This window comes from Oryza glaberrima, chromosome 2 (assembly GCF_000147395.1).
Source record: "Oryza glaberrima chromosome 2, OglaRS2, whole genome shotgun sequence".
NCBI lineage: Eukaryota > Viridiplantae > Streptophyta > Magnoliopsida > Poales > Poaceae > Oryza > Oryza glaberrima.
In genome coordinates this window covers 3,743,889-3,764,095 of record NC_068327.1, presented here as the reverse complement: position 1 = coordinate 3,764,095, position 20,207 = coordinate 3,743,889, and the positions used below count along the sequence as shown (strand labels likewise).

Below are 20,207 nucleotides of genomic sequence, written 5' to 3'. Positions count from 1 at the left end.
TGAATGACAATTCCGGAATTCTAGATTGGTTTTCTTCCTGAAAATTAGTTTTGAAAAATTCAGAGACTGGGCAGTTTGCACGCGTCATCATCCATCTGTGAGGCCGAAATGGGCCGGGCCAGGAAAGCTACTATCCGGGCCCATCATTAATGCAGGCTTAGCATGGAGGAATAAGTCCACTTTGAGTCCCTTAAAAGAGATCCGAATCTAATCCATGACCCTCAACCGCAAAACCGGATAGAACGACTCCCCAAACTAATGAAACCGGTGCAATTTGACTCTTCTAGTGGTTTTAGAGGGCGGTTTTGCTGATGTGGCGCTGACGTGGCGATGTTGACCTAGTATTTGTCCCACGTAGCGCTTACGTGGCATTAGAATTAAAAAAAATATGTGGGACCCACTTGTGATTCACACATAAAAATATATTGTGGACCACACGTCATTCACACTCTCTCTTCTTCCCCCTCCCTCTCTCTCTCTCCCTTCTCTCTCTTTATCTCCCCGTTTCTCTTCACCTTGTCTCTCATAGCGCAATCTGCGGGCAGGGGCGGCGACGGCAAGCGGGAGTCGGAGCGGCGGCGGGCGATGGCCAACGTGGCAGCAGCGGGCGGGAGCCGGCTTCCCCATCGTGATAGACCTTAACCTCACCGTATCCGCATGCCTGATGGTGGCGGTCCCCGAGGATGCAGTCCACGAACCTAGCCCGACCAACCCCCACAATGCTCCGGCAAAGGTGTATGGAGCGGAGCCGGCAGAGTCGAGCAGCAGTACAACAAACACAAACACACCAATGTAGCATCACAGGAGAAGACGAGCAAGCAAGAGGATGTGTACACCAATGTAGCTCGATTACTAATTCCCAAGGCAGGAGTTGCTACATGCATACCATCATGGCCAAAGTCGAGGATGGAGCTCGGCCTCCTCCTGGCGCCTAGCCCGGGGGCTCCCACCTCCATGGCTGGGCGTACAGTGAGGAACTCCATCGACGCCACGGGGGGTACTCTTCGGCAGGTGCACTCGTTCCGCTAGGGAGGAGCAGGTCGCCCGCCTCGTCAGCGCCATCGCCGCCGCCACCGGCACTGAACGTGAGCAGGCAAATCACCGGGACGCTAACCGACTTGACGTTGTGTGCCATCATAGGGGAGTGCGGCTTCCGGTGGCGTGAGCAGTTCCTGAATACGTTGGGCGAGGCGCAGAAGAAGGTGACCTGGTTCGGCGTCGTCGGGAGCCGGAGCTAGCTGGAGCAGCGGTGGCAGTGGGCTGGAGCTTACGGAGGCTGGGGATAATCCAGCGCACTTGTCGGAGGCAGCCGCAGCCGCCTCGTTGGAGGTCTATGGCGTGGGGCGGTTTCCATCACCGCCGCCTCCTTCTCCTACCGCCTCCACCCGCGTTAGCTCTAGCCCGCTACCGCCACCGCCGCTTCAGCTCCCACCGGTCACCACCACTCCAGCCCCCGCCCCGTCGCCGCTTCAACCCGTGCTCCCCGCGGACGGTGGAAGGGGAGAGAAAGAGAAATAAAGAGAGAAGGGAGAAAGAGGGGGATGAGAAGAAAGAGAGAGGATGACAAATTTTTTTTTGTGTATGACAAACGGGTCCCACATATATGTTTCTTATTGAAATGCCACCTAAGCGCCACGTCAACACCACAAACTAGATCAACACCGCCATGTAAGCGTTATGTCAGCGAAACCGCCATCCAAAACCGCTAAAGGAGTCAAATTGCACCGGTTTCAATAGTTTGGGGAGTCGTTCTATCCAGTTTTGCGGTTGAGGGTCACGGATTAGATTCGGGTCACTTTTAAGGGAGTCAAAGTGGACTTATTCCTAGCATGGAAGCAAATTAATCTGTGTGATGGGCTGATGGCCTGATGATATATAAGCCCTTTTCAGCCTCTCAGTGGTCAGAGCGATGTGCATTATGTGCATGTCCCCTAATAAAAAAATTGCATATCAAGAATCAATATAACATCAACTTGGGTACTATATGGTTTTGAACTGTTGATAATCAGCTAGAAACTGAGTCCTGTTCGATGTGTGATTCTAGGTTTCTGAACTAACACTCTGACATGCATAATTATGTTCAGTTAATTAAAAAAAATCCATGCATGGTTTATCAGATTCAGGGAGCAAGAGCTTTAATCTCCATTTACATCTTTGATTATACTAATTAAGTCATAAAGAACAATGCAAATGGCCAAATGGGGGTTTCTTCTTTTCATCATCAAGATGGATTATTGCCTTCTTAGACTGAAAATGAAAAAGACTGTCAAATGGAGTGACCCGGACTTCAGTATTGATCTACAAGTCAGAACTCAGCAGCTATCCATGGCGATTTCACTGATTTGATCATTGCCATCGTCTCAAAATTGACCCTCTTTTTCATTGACTCAACCAATCGAATGTTTGCTATGATCGATTTTGGGAGCTTGGTTTTATCTTCAATGGCTCAACTTAAAGCTGCCTGTGTTTGACCGGGCATAACTGTACTAACTTGCAGGAAGCAAACAAAGTACAAACTGTTTGGAGTTAATCATCGGTTTAACTTATTTGATTAAAAATGATATAGTTTGATACATTACCAATTTACCATCGTATCCCTCAAATTAAGGCCCTGTTTGGCACAAATCAAAATCCCAGATCCACATTCTAGAATTTGTAGAGTTATTCCCTTCGGCTTCGGTTTTATAACTATTGATGTCTTCAACAACGACACATGTCCTTCAAAACATACCAACCTACCTTTGATTATAATTTTTCATTACAATATATATATATAAGTAGATATTTAATTTTAATAAAATACTTTTTAATGATTTTCTATACATCTTGTTCCAGTGTTTTCAAACTAAATATTTTGAATATCATTAATGGTTAAAGCTCTAATAGTTTGACTTTAACTTTGGTCAACAATCTTGTCCAAAGTTAAAAGTTATGAAACCTGAGGGAGTAAATCAGTTTAAAATTTTGTGTTTCCTCTAAAATAGGAATTAAATGATTCCTTCTAGTAATTATGATTCCAGATTTTTATAGATTTCTAGAGCTAGTAATGCCTAAGCTCTTAAAAATTCCAGATCTTGAGTTGTGAAACCTTGTGCGAAATAGGACCTAAATAAAATGAGAAACTGAATATTTCCATCAAATTTTATAACATAATTCCACGATATACAATAGACCACTCAACCATTTTCACTGCGCTTTGATTTCTCAAATTGGTCATCAAACAAGCCAGCCAGCCAGCCAGCTAGAGCTAGCTTGACAGTCTTGTACTGTTGTACAAATAAGCATACACATATACATGTACAAATACGGTTAGAAATACACGTCTTCATCTGAAAAATACATGTCACTGTCCGAGTGTAAAAAGGGCAGAGGCTAATTAGGCGCGAAGCAAGAGAATTAAGCAAGCAGCTAGCTAGTCGATGATCAGTGCAAAGACAAGACAAATAATATTGAATGTTTGGAATTAAGTTACTGCATCGGCCGTCGACGATCTTTCAAACATGCACACGTGTTTCTGGAGCTTTGACACGTCAGATCTCCACCATCCACAAGTTATCCTTAACCTTAGCTGATTAGGCATGCAAGGTTTTATTTTATATTGACTACTTCTCCCTGCATTTACAACCATGCAATGCAACTGTGTGTTTTCAATTAAGGAGCATCAACTAGCTAGAACGAGCGTATGTTCAGTCTTTCTTTTTTCTTGAGTAAATTTCACAAAATTTGTACTCGAAAATAATCGCTTTACTACAACTTTAACCATCGGGATTCCATAAAAACAGAACTTTAGCAAACGATATTATCAATAAGCTGTAACTTTAACATAAGGTTCTGATGACCGTGTGAGTTTTGCATCTGTGCCTGACTAGTGCTTGGGTTTAGACTCACGGCAAGCGTATAAAGTTGCAATTTTATGATGAAGTAATCAATTATTGTTGCAGTGCAGTTTTCTGAAATATCTGACTAAAATGTATTAAATTGATGTAGTTTTGATTAAAAAAACTTTAGCGAAATGTCTTTGGAATTTATAGGTATGGGCGATTGGGCATAAAATAGCATTAACATGGTGTTTTTGAACGATGCCTCTGTGATATATTGGCAAATTTTGTATTACTCATTTGGTAAAAATTTGCTATATAACACTTAAAAATCGTGGTGTTTGCTGGTAGACATTATAAAAGTGTATGGATTTGCTAAAAGATATGGAAATTTTGTGGTATTTTACTGGTGGACACTAAAATCACTAAAATATTACTTTTCAATTAAGTTTGAGAGAGAATTTTACATAAATGATTTTGCTACCTTGCTTACAAACTGGCCCACTTGTCAGTATATTCAGTTTTAGAATTTCCAACTCTTCTCCAAATATTAGGCTTTGATAATCTTGAGGGCGATGTTCACCCCTCCTCCCCTTTTATGATCTTCAAATCGGACAATCTTAAGGTAGTATATATTTGAAATAGATTATTCATAGGATTAGCCACGAATTATCTACTTTGAGTATAGGGGTAAATTAAATATTTTAATAAATAAACTTACATATGTAACTTCAAATAATGCGGTAGAATTTTTTTTATTTTTGAATAATCCTATTTTTTAGAAGCGTGAAGTAAATAATCAGCAATAATAATATGATGAATAAGCTGAAAATAATGAAATCGTTGTAATTAACCATGGAATAGCACCATCATTTTAAAGGATGCATATCCTCTGCAGTATTGCTCATGCAGTACCAGGGCTGCAGACAATCCCCATTGCATTTTAAACACACCTATGTGCAGATTTGTGTGAACAAACCTAGCTACAAGAACTTGTATTCGAAACTAGAGGGAGAATATCTAACAGCGGACCCCAACAGTCACAAACATGTCAATTGCTAAACGACGACGCCTATTAATTAATTATTTGATATATATAAGCATCTACTTGCTCTTATAACAAAAGGATGCGTAATATGCTAATCTAATACCCCGTGTGAATGCTTGACCTTAAGCATCATGGATTGATAAAAAAAAAAAGTTGATGAGTTGCACAACAAACCAAATCTCTGAAAGTGAAATTAAAGAAATCACAAAGGCATATTCATCATGCACACATATATGTGTAGAAAGAAACAAAAAATGGAGGCTAGCTAACTTCCATCCTGCACACCATGCATATGGTTAACTGAGCCCAAGTTCAGCTCAATTAAACTACTATTAGTGGTTGTGTGAGACTATTCTAAACCTTAATTTAGAGGGACACAGCACAACAGTTATGACTTTGACTTGGCATCATCATCATCAGATCGTCATGAGATCAATCGAGTTGCAGATTATTCTTGTGGGACCCATTAAAATTTCCCTAGCACATAGACCCATTAATCCATCGACCACCTAACAAAGAGAGCATGTGTAGCTAGAAATGAACCATTCACACCCAGTCGTCAGCGGCCAAGAGACATATGCAAAATATATACTCCCTTCGTCGTCCTAAAATATAAATTTTTTTTTGACGGATTGGACAGTTTAATATTACGGAACTGAATTCTCCTAATTAATACTACGAATCTAGATAGGGAGTTTAGTTTTGTAGTAAATATCCCATCCGTCCAAAATCTCTTATATCTTGGGATGGGTGGAGTATATTACACATATATGATGGCTCAACGGTTAAGATGTAGCTTATTTATATGATGGATCAAGACATAGCTTAAAAAATGTATTGTTATATATGTGATGATTCAGCGACTAAGATATAACTCGGAAAAGAATATATTTATATAGAAGAGAACAAAATATCGATCAAACCCAATGGGTTGGGTTGGTAGGCAGAAAGAAAAGCACATTTTTATTCGAGAAAACAACATGTGATTAATTCGCGTCGCGACTTGATTAGGAGAGGATATAGTAGCATCCTCAAACTTTGCTTCCAAAGCAAGGCAATCTAGAAAGGGAGAAAGATTCCTCACTAAATATCAAGTTTTTGCACTAGTGGTGATCACCAAAAGTGCTCTTGCTACACACCAAAATTAACCAAAGTACTGTGTTGAGAAAATATTTACATGCTTTTCATTCCATTTCACATCTAGCTAAGCTACCACTAATTACTGTATTAATAAAGAACTTAATCAGCCTTGCTAATCTGGGTATATCTCTCTACAGCAAAGGCCAACAAAAATAAAACCTTAAAAATTAAAATTAAAACAACATCATGGTGCAGACAACAAGAGGAGAAATAATCAAGCAATCCATATGAAGCTTGGTTGATCATGTAATTAAAGAGCCTTAACTAATGGCATCTTTAATTCAATTTCTCTCTCTCTCTCTAATTAGCACTTGATGCTTACCTTAATTACCCAAACTAATCAAGTGCGAGGTTGGCTAATTACTCATCCGAAGTTGTAGCCATTAGCGTTGTTAGCCGAGGTGGTCGTCGGCCTCGCCGCCGGCAGCATCTGCGCCGCCTGGATGCTCTGCAGCAGCAGCCTCTCCTCCGCCGACGACGACTCGAACCCGTGGAGGAACATGTCGCCGCCGCCGCCGCCGTACCCGACGTCGCCGCCGCCGCCGCCGCCGCCGCCGTACTGGTGGTGGTGCTGGTGCTGTGGCCGGAACAGCTGGCTCTGCAGCGACGACGCCGCCTGGCGGTGGTGTTGGCCGAGGTGGTCGAACGACATGACGGACGCCGGTGTCGGGGACGGGCGGACGGGCATGGCGCCGCCGCCGTACTCGCCGGCGCCGAAGCTGATGACCGGGCCGGCGGCGGCGGCGGTGGCGTAGGGCGGGGTGGGGATGCCGGTGAACTGCTGCACCATGGCGCGGAAGTTGGAGGTGTCGGTGTTGAGCAGCGTGACGGGCGCGCGCCGCGACGCCCTGGAGCGCCGCCGCGCGGGCTTCGCGACGCGCCCGCCCTCGATCCCCGGCAGCGCCGCCGCGCCCCCCCTCGTCGGGCTCCCCCCCGCCACCGGCGAGCCCCCGGAGGTCGGGCTCGACACCGTGCCCTCCGCCCCCGCCGCCGCGCCACCATTAACTCCGCCGCCGTAGAGCGCCGCCCAGTGCGCCGCCATGCCGCCGCCGGCGTCGCCCATGGCTGGAGTGTGGAGAGTTCTCGAGGCGGTGGAGGAGGGCGGCTACTTATAGGGTAGGCGGCGACGGGTCAAACGGGTGGGGGAGGGGACATCTCAGCCGTCGGATGGGATTGGGGGTGGAGATCGGACGGTCGGGATTGGCGCGTGGTCGCCTTCTGGAAGCGGGGGGTTGGCTGACCAAAGGAGGAGAGAGAAGTAGAAGAAGAAGCGGGGTTTCCTCGAAAGGTCGAGGGGTGGGGCCCACCCACTGAGGAGAGGAGATGGCGCCGTTGGCTTGAGGCAGCTTCTCTCCTTCCTCTTTTCACATCTTTTTACTGCATAAGCATTTTTAACTATAAATCTAGTTGTTCTAAAATATAAACATTTTTAATTATAAATCTAGATTAAATGTCGGTTTAAATTTATAGCTAGAAATTGTTATATTTTAAAATAAAGATAGTAAGATATAAGAGATTTTAGATTGATTAGACATATTAATATTATAATACTATGAATCTGAATAGGTTTGATTTATAATAATATCTATTCAAAATTTTATATATTTTGGAATAAAGGGAGTATTTATTTTTTATTTCTTTTTCCGAAAGAGATTAATTTGGTTCACATTTGTGCTAATCTTTTTAACATTTTTTTGGGTGGGGTTTTGGTTGATTTGGTTGTCGTCATCGTCGGCTGTCGGCTCGGCTGCATAGTGTGATGTCGCCCGTTGATGGCGCCGGCGACCAGCGTGCGATAACTACTAGTAGTACTATAACCATGTACGGGCACACCGGTGCAGGATGCAGTACATGTGTACGTTGGCTTCACTTGAACTGGAGTAGAGTTGCTTGGATCTCATTCTCACACCACTGTTGAACGATTTGGGCTGCCTTCTACCCTCCTATTTCCTCTTTTTCCGAAAGCACATTGGTACGTTTTTTTTTAAAAAAAACAAGAAATTTACTCTGAAAACCATATTTTGATTTTTCAATTTTTTAGCTAATCTTTCGAAATAAGAAACAAAATTCACACCTCTCTCTAGCACAACCTTCAAGGGAAAATGGTTTTGGTAAAAAGATAAAATAAAATTATGGCTGATTTTTGGACCTTTTTGGTACAAGTTTAAGTTTATAAAATGGATTTTTTTTATCTCTATTCTATTATTTCGTATATACTCGGAATGCAGTATAATAATTTGTTGGTAACTGAAGAAATCAAAAGAAATGGAAGTAGCTAGTGGTGCGCAGTGGCGTAATACCTAAATGCGCATCTTCCCGGGTGCACATGATTCCAGTTATATTGATCATCCATATCCAATTTATATCATGTTAATTGCTATATTAGTCAACACCGTACAAAAATCAGCTAATACCGTTCGGCTTCCACGAACCGTGTACCAACGGTTTCACAGAAACTGGTTGGTTTTCGCGCAAACTGATTGGTTTTGTGAACCTTGCACATGACTTCAGCTAGATTGATCATCTATATCCAATTTATACCATGTTAATTGCTATATTAGTTAATAATTATATCATTGTGTGTATAACATCTTCGGTAATTTTTGTTTTAGGTTCAGCACTGTTGTGCGTGGGTTATGATAGATGCACGATAGATCGAGATCTTGCGATGGCAACGATGATGATAACTCAGAAATAGCAGCTAGATCAATCATGTTAAAAACACGCGTATGAATAGACCCCGATCCGCATCACAAGTTAGCTATTACTCCGATCCCTCCGTCCCATAATATAAGGGATTTTGGATGGATATGACATATTATAGTACAGATTCATTGTACTGAGATGTATCACATTCATCCAAAATCCCTTATATTATGGGACGGAGGGTGTATATTCTTGCTATCTTGAGAGAGAGCTGAACATGAAAAATGCATATCAGCATATGTGCAAGCAGCCAGTGATCGGAGACGGCCGGCGAATAATTTCTTTAATTTGGTCGTCGGTCACCAAATAGAGCGCTGTCTACCCTTTACACAGCAAGCATTTTACATGTGAATTCGACAAAGGAGATCGACGACGAGATCGATCACAAATTCAGAGCAACTTTTGCAAGCTATAGCCACGAAGCTTCAGTGCCAAAAAGACCAAAAACGACGTCTTCTCGTCGGTATATTAACCCTTTTTATTTTTTTTCCTTTTTACCGTATTCTCTTCTTCTTCTTCGTCTTCGTCATCAGCGTCGTCCTCTCCCTCTTTCCCGCCCAGATGAAAGAGTAGCTAAGATGGGGACGTGGATGAGCTAGGTGAGCTGAATCTCTTCACCACGTGCCCCTTTGAAGCCTAATTTGACACTAGCCATATGTTTGTGAAACTTTCAGAAGATTTATGGAAGTTCCATTGAAAAGACGTGTGAATTACAAAACATGTATACCGTCGTATGTGAGAAATGACAACTCATTGTGTAGATAAACAAATGCGCAAATATATATCGACACGCGGATTGATATAAGATTTAATGTTTTTTTTTCTTTTTTTTACAAAGGAAGTATAACCTCCATCCTTGACACCGCGAGGATATACACACACAATTTTCAAAAGACTTACAAAAATTCCATCTGAAAGATATGCAAGTGAGAATGACAAGTGATTGTGAAAATATTTATACACATAAGCACGAACTCTACTATACATGTGGATTTCGATCTAAAAATGTTGCTGCTTGTTTGTCTTGGTCAAAAGAAGATTAATTTGGTGTGTCAAAACGGCAGCCAAGCAAAGCACTTACCAGTTGTCTTGTCTCCTTCCGTCTTAGCTACCCGATCACCAAGAGAGATATGTATATTAGTATTAATTTGTTTGTTTGAGTTTGCACGTCTCTGACTAATTGAAGGTCAAATGCGACTGGACTGTGCTGTTTGGTGGTTTTCAACATGATCGTGACTGCACCTGGGATTAAAACTCATGTAGTACAAATTGTATTCAAACTTTTATTGAGTTGACAACATAAAGCATCTTGTGTACGGCGTACTTACTACAACGATGTGTGGCTACGAATTGTTTCATCAGTTCTCTCCAGTATATACGTATCACAAATTATTGTTGATACCTTTTAATTCCTTCTTTTTTTTGCGAGAAATTAGAATATATCCACAAATTTATTCGAGTATAAATTTTGTACTACATGCGAATGGCTCGGCTCGGCTCGAGCCAGCAAGAGCAGCTGAGCCGAGCACTGGAGTGGGGGCCCAGCTGACGTATGCGGACGAGGGGTGACGTGTGAGCTTACGTGATGACATGGGTCAAAGAGTTGACTTGATATTCTCTTCTTCCACTCCGTCGTCACATACCCACATGCTCCCTGATAATTAACATATCTACCACACACTCTCTGCTACCTAAGCTACCTCCTTTTTCTAATGAAGCATTATGAGATAGTGAGAGAGAGGGGAGGGGCTCTTGTTTTGATTGAACACCTGTTGCTTGCCTAAGATTGCTGTTTCATTTGTGATCTACAGTATTTAGATTACAATGAAATCAACCTTAACTTGCTTCAAAGCTTGGCAAAACTCAGTAAGAATTTTACTGTGTTGCATAGTTTAGCTTGCTCAACGACATGTCTTTGGGGGACAATTTTAATTTGATGAAAGGCAATTCATGGAAGGTTTACTTTTTTTTTTTTTACCTCCATGGATATCGATTTTCTTTTTTCTTTTTTATTACAGAGAAGATGCACAAGCATACACACTCAAAAAAATGTTTCAAAAGAATACTATAATAGAATATTGATGTGGCATGTTCTTTCATCAGCAAATAGTAATGCGTTACTCTATTATTATTATATAATGAAAAAAATATTGGCCCTGATCGGCTACACTTGTTCGGTTGTGGCGCAGCCAGCATGCATAGTACTTTGTGTCAGCGGCTGCACCTTGCAGCTGAACAAGGCCATTGTATTTGCAAACTCTACGTAGTGAGAACAGCTTTGTTAGCCTAAGAAAATGACCTATTGGTCTTGGCATTAGAGTATTTACCTATCAGTTTCATGTCACTATTTTACCACATGTGAATATAGGATAATACAAAATAGAAATGGATGGAAAGAGGATAGGGTTTGGTTGGGATTTGGTGAGTACTGGGCCCCATCAATAATCTTGACCTTTCAACATTGGATTGGTGGGAAGGAAGCAGGGATTTTTAGTCTAAGATGCCTAACTAGTACTAGTAACTACCCAATTTGTATGTTCAAAGAGTATCCAAGGAACAAGAAAATAGCAGCCTCATTTTTTGTTTATGCTTTATGCTTATAAGCCAAAATTTAAATTTTCAACCTTAAATTTGGAGTTGATATTGAGATTTTTTTTATCGTAGTTTATTTTTTCAGCCTTTGTTTTTAGATCGCTAAGAACACGTAAAGTTTTATTTACAAATTATTTTTTGTTTGTAAATATGTCTTTTCACTTAGTCCTAGTGTTGTTACTAGAGGATACACCAGTACAGGGTTCTAATAAGGCCATGTTTGGAGCTTCGGAAAAATTTCCAAATTCTTGTGGAAATTAGATTGTTTCTTCCGAATTAACGTAATTCATGTGTTCCAAACGAGACCTACGAGGTAAAAGTTTCATGTCTCTAATGATCATGAGAACTATCCTCTGTAGATTTCACATAACACTAAATGCCTTGTCTAGAACCCGATAATTGACAGCTAATTTATAAGCACCACATATATTAGCTTTGCTAAATGGAGTATGGTTTTACTTTTATGAAGTCCATACATCTCGCCTCCAAGTCAAAGGTTTGCTAGGAATTTTCCCGGTGCTTTCGCCTTTGTTAGGTTGCACCCTTTGTCCTTGGACGTCAATTCTTTCTTTGAAAGCTCCTAGTCACTTCATCAATTGAAACCACTTAGGCCCAGTTTAGTTTCCCAAAATTTTTTCCCAAAAACATCACATCGAATCTTTGGACACATGCATTTATGCATTAAATATAGATAAATGAAAAAACTAATTGCACAGTTAGGGAGGAAATCGCGACACGAATCTTTTGAGTCTAATTAGTCCATGATTAGCCATAAGTGCTACAGTAACCCACATGTGCTAATGACGGGTTAATTAGGCTCAAAAGATTCGTCACGCGGTTTCCAGGCGAGTTATGAAATTAGTTTTTTCATTCGTGTCCGAAAAGCCATTCCGACATCCGGTCAAACATCTGATGTGACACCCAAAAATTTTCTTTTCGCGAACTAAACAAACCATATATGCCTTGCTATATCAGTCCATCCGCTTGTTTTTTGTTAGAAAAAAAGAGATGAGAACTCCTTTTGTCCTAATTTCTTTTTGGTCTACGGAACAAAACTAAGTGCACCTTTGAAATACAGGATTGAGAAAATGCTAGAATAAGAAAAAAAATCATAGGACCTAGATATAGGGATGCAAATATAAAACAAATGATTACAATATATATATATATATATATATATATATATATATATATATATATATATATATATATATATATATATATATACACACACACACACACACACACACACACACGCACACAGAGACGACCTGGATAGACCATAAAAAAACACTAGAGGAGAGATGAGACTCGAATGAAAGTCTCTCTAAGGTTGAACCTTAAGTTAACTTTCCCAATAAAATCTCTTTATCTTGAGCCATTCTGTAGGAATTACGTGATTGTTGTATTCTTAATATTTTGTTCCAAATGACCAAATCAAAAATTTTCCTGTGAATCAAATCCTACAAATTTCCTCAGTTTTTCATACAAATCAAAAGGGTCCTAAATATTTATCCGTAGAGGTTTAGGCCTATATGGAACCTACAAATTTCACTGGAAATAATTCAATCCATGTAGGAACGGGGATTTTTCCCGTATTCCAAAAAAGCCTAGATGGTCTAATCTGGGTTATCCAAACAAATCTTAAAATCCCGTTAGACTGCAATTCAAACAAGAATATATAAATTTTCTTCGCTCCAAACAAGCCTAAAAGCTCTCTTACTGACAACTGACAAAAAACGTGCATGCTCCTCCCGAAATATATTCACATATATACCCTACTACAAGTCCAAAGTGTGCCGTTGAATATTCAAGTCATAGTTGTCCGGCACAAGTATTTTCCACAATACCATCATACATATAGTGTTGAGATCGGTCTATGCACCTTCTAGAACCTTCGTTCTCTAAGGTACAAGGACCCTTAATTAGGTGTCAACTTGTTGCATGGGGAGTCATTAGACGTGGTCAAAGGAACAAAAAGAAAGTTGCTTTGCTTAACTACGGTCCACTTCGGGTTACTATCGAGGGTGCTTAGGCTCCAAGCATCCCATTGATGTATGATGTATGATTAACACGGTAAATGATGTCACACCAGTGTACTACTAGTTGCTACTTTCCATGCTGTGACTCGGACACAGTATGAAGTAACAGTAAAACTATTATGTATCTGAAGGCAGATAAAATAGTCACCACACTAAATATAAGCAGTGTTTTTTGCTTAAAACATGTAAAAGTAACTAGCTTTCATTGTCTGTGCAGATTTGATTAAAATGGACTGGATCATCCATACTATTCATACAGCTTGGCCGACAGCGAATTTGCTGACCACAAAAAGGTCGCAAAAACGTGCTGTTTCAGCCTGAGAGTAACAACTCAGCACAATTTCCAGTTCAACTCCAACGATTTTTCGCCGTCAAAGAGGCACGCACAGATGCGTATGCATCGTACAAATAATCGAATAGTATATACTTCTATACTCCATCACATCATGAGCGAAAAAAGAACTAAGGAGTAGGAGTAGCTGGCTTTACTTACCCGTGTATTGGTTGTTGTCTGCATCGATGCATTTATTCCAGTGTGCTTCTTGTTTCCTGCACTGCATGCATCCCGCTGCGGCACGGCACAAGCACAGCTGCACAAAACGAACACCTCAATATGATAAACCAGAGGTCCATGTTTTGCACAGCCTAACTTTAATTTGATCCACGTCATAATGCTGTGGCTACCTGACAAGAAAGCACGAGACTGAAACCTAACTTGCTTCCATTCTCTGGACTTGCTACTACCGAATGGCATGCTGCCACAGCCTAGATCAGGTTATCTGAGTTTAGAAGAAACCGGACACCTCAGGTGAGACATGAAGCATGAGTTGCTGGGTGCAATGATCGGCTTAGATTAGATCTACCAACATCATCATCATCTAGTCAGTTTGGCATTAAGTGTGTGTACTATTGTTTTAGGTGCAGAATTTGAGCCCATGTGTCGAACAGAGATAGCACTGATGCATGAAATGCTGTCCCTACTGCTACGGGAGATGTTGTCACGAACTTAGTATTGTTTCTGTTCATAGAACTGCTTTAAGTACTTGATTAAGGCATATGCTATGAGAAGTCAAGCGATACCTTTTGGTGCCAACTGGTGGATGATCAGGTCCTTCTCCTCACTCTGCACCATAACCCGCTCTTCGTGTGAATTGTTGCGCCTGTCACCATCTCCACTTCATCGGGTGATCCTCGCAGCTCCACATCAAACTTTTGCAATAGCAGGGCCAGGGCTACTGTTGACTCGAGGAGTGCAAACTGGTCTCCCACGCATTTGCGGGGTCCTCCGCCAAAAGGAAGGAAAGCAAAGTCTGCTATAATCTGGTAACAGCAGGTTTGTTATGTTGTCAATTTGTTAGTAAACGGACATCTAAAAGGTAGTAGAGAAAAAAAGGAGACTAGCCAACCTCGTTAGGATACATAGCACCAGGACTCCGGTCAGGATCAAAACCAGCCCACCCTTCTATGCTCTCATCCTTTTTTGGTACTGAAAATCTCTCTGGTTCAAACTCATCTGGCCGATCCCAAAAGTATGGAGATCTATGGAGGTTGTATATCTACAGAACAAACAATTTCCGTAAGTCGTGGAACAGACTCAAATAGGAGACAAGTATAGCTTTAATTACTATCCTAAATCTAACAACTGTCCATCTTACCGAAAGAAATATATCGGTTCCAGCTGGTATTTCATATCCTTCTTTTGCACCATTGTACCCACCTGGACAAAGGGGCATGAGATAATCAGTAGGAAATTACAATGTTCATAGTTTATTTAGGACACTACGGGATTGAAGGATCCAGGGAAGCATGTTCATGGATTTAACAAAGTTGGAAAGCAAGATACTCTTCCTGTTACTCCCGTTTTTTTTTTTTTTTTTTTTTTGAAACAGAGAGAGATCTCTCCCATTTCATTAACGAAATGTAACGATTACTAAACATAATTCATCACTACAAATGATAGGAACTAAAGAACACAGAAAAATCCTGCATTGTAAAGCAATGTGGCTGAACCAATGTAGTAATAGCACCATGCTAATTGTAAATAAACTATAAATTCCACACAAGTAAATATAGGAAAAACATCCAGCCTATGAATTATGTGCATGAAATTTTCATAGGCAAACTGGGGACATGAGTACACGACACACTACAAACATTTAGGACTTGCTCAAGACACTGCAAATTGTGGCTCAGTATGAGAACATTGCCAAATGGCAGCTTTGCCATAACAAAACGAACCCACCATATTAAGATACCACATGTTGATCAGCGACAATTTCGCTAATCACGATAAAATGAAGATTAACAAATACGTTCGTTTTATGAGTATGCAATATCATCCTTCCATTCATACTTTCTTTGAGAAAAAGAAGATTAGAAGCATATGTTAATATGTATCCCTTTCCAATAAATAGAATTTTAATCATCACATCACATGCCCTTCAATATCCGGCATGTGTCTACCTAACTAACTTGTGACTTTAACATAACTACCTGGCAATTTATCTGGCCGCAGAGCACGCCTGATTAACAATGGTGGCTGGGGATACAAGCGAAGAGCTTCAACAATTATCAGTCTTATGTACCTAAGCACATTCAAGTGAAAGCGCAAAGCCAATTTATTTCTCAAAAAATATTTGTATAGAACAACTAAAATACAGTTCAATTCACAGGAATGGCACTATGAAAGGTAACATACTCCAATTTCTTGAGCTGGTCCACATTAATTGTCTCATTGCTGAGTACAGAATCAACCTCTGCCTGTGCTTTTCTCATCTTGGAGGGATTCTGCACCATATTAGAATATGATTGGTACATACATACAGTGATACCCAACCCAACTAGTAAACCATAACTAGTGAACTATGCATGGTACAAAAAGGACTTATATACCTGGGCTAGTAGAAAAACAGACCATGTCAAAACAGCAGCAGTTGTTTCATGCCCAGCAATAAGCATTGTCATAAGGTCATCTCGAAGCTAGCACAAAACATGTATTGTTGTCAACTTATTTGCCACGTGTGGGAAGAAATAGGCGTTATAGTATACCAAGTTCACAACAATATTGATGACTACCTGGCGATCGTCAACATCAGCTCCCCGCATATCAACAAGGAACCTCAGCAAGCTGGCATCCTACAAGCATGATGGAAAACAAACCTATTGGTCATAAGTCATAACAACGAAATGTGGTGCTCGCCAATGAACAAACACAGTAAGGTATCACCACAGCCAACCTTCAATGATGAGTAATCTCTTTGCTGGAGCTTTTCGACATCAGCTTCCTACATTTCATGTTTGTGAAACATCAAAACCAGTACTAGATCTAAAACATGCACTATGTATGAATAGAACAGCAGTTCAAACAAACCTGTCTTGTCTCTTTTGCATTTTTTATGAGACTATCAAGGCAATCATTAATAACCTTGAGGTCACTGTGGAACTTGCGTTGCCTTGGAACTATCCATCTAGTTAAAGGAAGATTCCAATAGGGAATGTAAAAAGTGGATCTGTGCTCAGCTTCAAAAAGAGTTCCGTATACTGCCTGCAGGAAAAAGAAATTAAAATCCCATAAATAAGGGAAGAGAAAATAGCAGAAAGGCATGCCATGTGATCATGTCTACTAACAATAGACGTCCGACATAAACATTGCTCCATAACATACTCAAATGTTCCAGACTATTACCACGCATGCAATTCTTGTGAAGAAATAACCATCATATATTAGAGGTTTAGAACTATAGGTATTATATGATGCTCACCTTGATCACAGGAGATTCTTTGGTAACCGAATCAAAATCAAAATTGAACACGCCCAAGCCAATTATGTCGAGAGCCAAATTAGAAAACTCAGCTTCAAGGTCCACTATGGTATACTTTTCCCCATGTTCGCCCCTTTCAATAAGCTCTTCAAGCTTAAATATTGTTCTCTCTGAACACTTAGTAAATACTCCCACCATAGCTTCTATGAATAAGGCATGGAACCCGGGGGTTATAACTGCACAACAAAGAAATTGGAAAAGGTGCACCATGAGCATGCCATTGAGTGAAATACAAACATAAAGTCCGCAATAGGCTATGAAACAGTTTGGTTCATAAAAAGGCAGGAAATAGTTTAATTATATCAGTCAATTGTCTGATAAATAGGCCCATTACTATTGGCAACCGCAATTTTTATACCTTTAAAAAGTCAAACAGTATGGCCTTAGATGAGCACACAGAAACATGCAACATTTCACTCAGAACAAACCCAAAAGTGCACAAACTAAGATTCAATATCCAACCTTTCTAACCTTTTCTCCTTTGCTTCCAGGTATCAAGGTCAGCAGGTATAAGACCCTTCCCCATTATTGGTTTTAAAATTTCAGCAAGAACTCCCTGGTTTCAAGTACATAAATATGTAAGAAAGAAACCTAACAAACTAAACAGTAGTCTAGTAGCAACATTAGTTATCCATGATATATATTAATACAGGTAAAATTCAGTTGCTACAACAGGGCACATGCTATAAATCAGCTGACACCTGACAGCCATCATGGTAAAAAAAAAATTATGATCCAATACCACCTACAGTTGAGCCAACAAAGGATATTCATAAAATGTGCATTAGAAGAATACCTTATCATAACAGAAAGCATTTTCTCGCAGGATATGTCTAGCAACAATTGGATCGGAGACAACAACAAATGCCTTGGGTCCAAAAGCGAGTTTGTACACAGAGCCATGCTGCAAACAAATCATGATAGGTTAGCATCGTTGCAGGGGCGAAGCTACAGCCATTCATAGCGGTCAGTTGACCCTGACGACGTTTTGCGAACCTCTCATACCCTCTTTATTTTACCATCTATGACCCCAGCGAAGAGAAAAACTAGACCCCAGTGATATTGCTGATTGTTCCGTCAAAACCAAACTAGTGACTAGGAACGATACTAACAAACAACAAATAGAAAATTAGCTAGCACTTATGATTTATACGTCAGCCCAATATACATATACGATTGTGATTTGGGTCCAAAAATAACTCCACAAATTCTCTTGTTGCGTCATCGTATTCCTTCGAGCACTTTGTCCCGCACCAGCGTTGCACATCTTGACATCTTATATCATCTTATTTCTAGCAGAACGGAAGGCAATAAATTAGTGGTTTTGATAATCTTTGGTGCATTTGGTGTGTTTTACAAATTAATAATGTATAGTTTTTAACAAATTTGTAGACATTTCATTTTATCATATTGTCATTAATTTTGTCTTGTATTATGTATAGTCTTAGATCATTAATTACAAACTAGATGACATTTCCGATTTAATGTTGGATTACAATGTAGCGATATGACATTTTTCACCAAATTTTAATAAGTTTTGATATAGTTTTGCCGTGAATTCTCCAAAAACATTCAAAATTTCACTCAGAATATACTTTTCGTCCCACGTCGAAACATCAAAATTACATGATTTTTGGTCGGTTTTGGTCGAAAACATAAACCCTGGTTAACACTGACCCCGGTGACCATTTATCCTGGCTTTGCCCCTGCATTGTTGCACAACTTGTCCACATATCTACTTGATTATGAACCTAATGGTAAATTGGTAATGTAAGTCACTAATGAGAATCAAAAGAAATAATGCATAAACCTGAACAGCAGGGACGCAAGTCAACTATTGGCATATATCTTCACTGTTTTTATGAATGGTGAAATGTACATTTAGCAATGCATTTATGAAGTTGCAAACAAAAAAAAACTTGAAGGCGTGCTAATTAAAAAAAAAGGTGTGAAGTTTGTGATGTGGAGTTAAAAAAATCGCTAGAATTGCAAAACAACTTTAAGGCAATAAGGCATGCTAACTAAACAAACAGTCAAGTTTGAACATGGAGTTCAAAAATGGCGTTGAACCATAAAATTCAGACAGTCAATAATAAAATGTACATAGCATTAAAATTTGTGTAATCATGTAATGTAGTTTGGAGATGAAATAGTGGACAAGCATGCTTTTGATCATAAGAGAACGAAACGTATGTGTGATTGCAGTAAGTGGAAAAAAAAATTAGCAAGTGCAACGAAGTAGCGCAGTAGCGATGAAATGTGCGTGGGATATTGCAAATACTAATGCAAGAGCCACAGATTGATTGGGGTGATCACCTCGAGGAACCAGTCGTAGAGCGAGAAGAAGAGTGGCCGGCCGAAGAGGTCGGTGACGGCGCCCTCGGCGACGGGCATCGCGCCGAGGCTCCCGCCGCTGAGCAGGTTGGTGAGCAGGTTGCTGGCGTTGTCGAGCAGGCCCCGCTTGGACTTGGGCTTGTCGTCGACGCTGGACGACTGGCACCTTCAACAACAACAACAACAACCACAACATTACCCCCCCAAACACCACAGCTCAGCCACCCGCGCACAGAGAGGCAATCGGTCGAGCACCTGGCGTGCGCGCTCGCGCCCCCCAAGGCCGCAGAAGGCAACGTAATACGTACCTGACGACGGGGAGGCGCCTCCTCCCGCGGAGAGCGGGGCACGCGGCGTGGCGACGCGGCGAGGCGTCGGCCTGCCACGGGTGGGGCGTGGCGGCGGCGGCGGCGGTGGCCGCGGTGATCGCCATGGAAGCGAAGCCGAAGTGAAGCGAAGTGAAGCGCGGGGTGGTCACTGGCCAGAGATGGATAAGGCCGGCTCGGTGCGCACCTGGGCGTGATATTGTGGTGCGGTCGCGCTCGGTCGGAAAGCGCGGCAGCCACCGACACCGACCGCACAACGTGTCCCGGTCGGCGCGGCATGTGAGTCACGGCACGATGAAATCTGTGGGCGATGCACCAGACCAGCCCACTGCATTAGGTAATTTATTATTTTATCTCGTTATTAGGTAGGGGCAAAGGTT

At 41.1% G+C, this 20,207-nt stretch overlaps 2 protein-coding genes across 4 annotated transcripts; both read right to left on the bottom strand.

Moving 5' to 3' along the window:
- Nucleotides 1-5,926: 5,926 nt before the first annotated feature.
- On the bottom strand, nt 5,927-7,091 carry LOC127761917 (uncharacterized). Its single transcript, XM_052286248.1, has one exon. The coding sequence runs from the start codon at nt 7,067-7,069 to the stop codon at nt 6,371-6,373; it is 699 nt and encodes a 232-aa protein (XP_052142208.1). The 5' UTR covers nt 7,070-7,091; the 3' UTR covers nt 5,927-6,370.
- Nucleotides 7,092-8,982: 1,891 nt separating this feature from the next.
- On the bottom strand, nt 8,983-19,984 carry LOC127763086 (cytochrome P450 97B2, chloroplastic). Of its 3 annotated transcripts, none has more exons than XR_008015671.1 (16): nt 19,810-19,984; nt 19,484-19,667; nt 17,964-18,071; nt 17,639-17,723; nt 17,108-17,343; nt 16,717-16,890; nt 16,583-16,630; nt 16,422-16,481; nt 16,239-16,325; nt 16,045-16,133; nt 15,840-15,931; nt 15,002-15,063; nt 14,753-14,902; nt 14,427-14,666; nt 13,840-13,936; nt 8,983-9,359 (listed from the first exon to the last, which is right to left on the bottom strand). XR_008015671.1 is itself a non-coding variant. In XM_052287676.1 (15 exons), exons 1-14 carry the CDS (start codon nt 19,932-19,934, stop codon nt 14,451-14,453), a joined length of 1,716 nt encoding a protein of 571 aa, XP_052143636.1. In that variant the 5' UTR covers nt 19,935-19,984; the 3' UTR covers nt 13,533-13,936; nt 14,427-14,450. The 3 variants fall into 3 exon arrangements, 1 of the variants encoding a protein (XP_052143636.1); XR_008015672.1 differs by having other exon boundaries at nt 8,983-9,348; XM_052287676.1 differs by lacking the exon at nt 8,983-9,359 and having other exon boundaries at nt 13,533-13,936.
- Nucleotides 19,985-20,207: the final 223 nt, after the last annotated feature.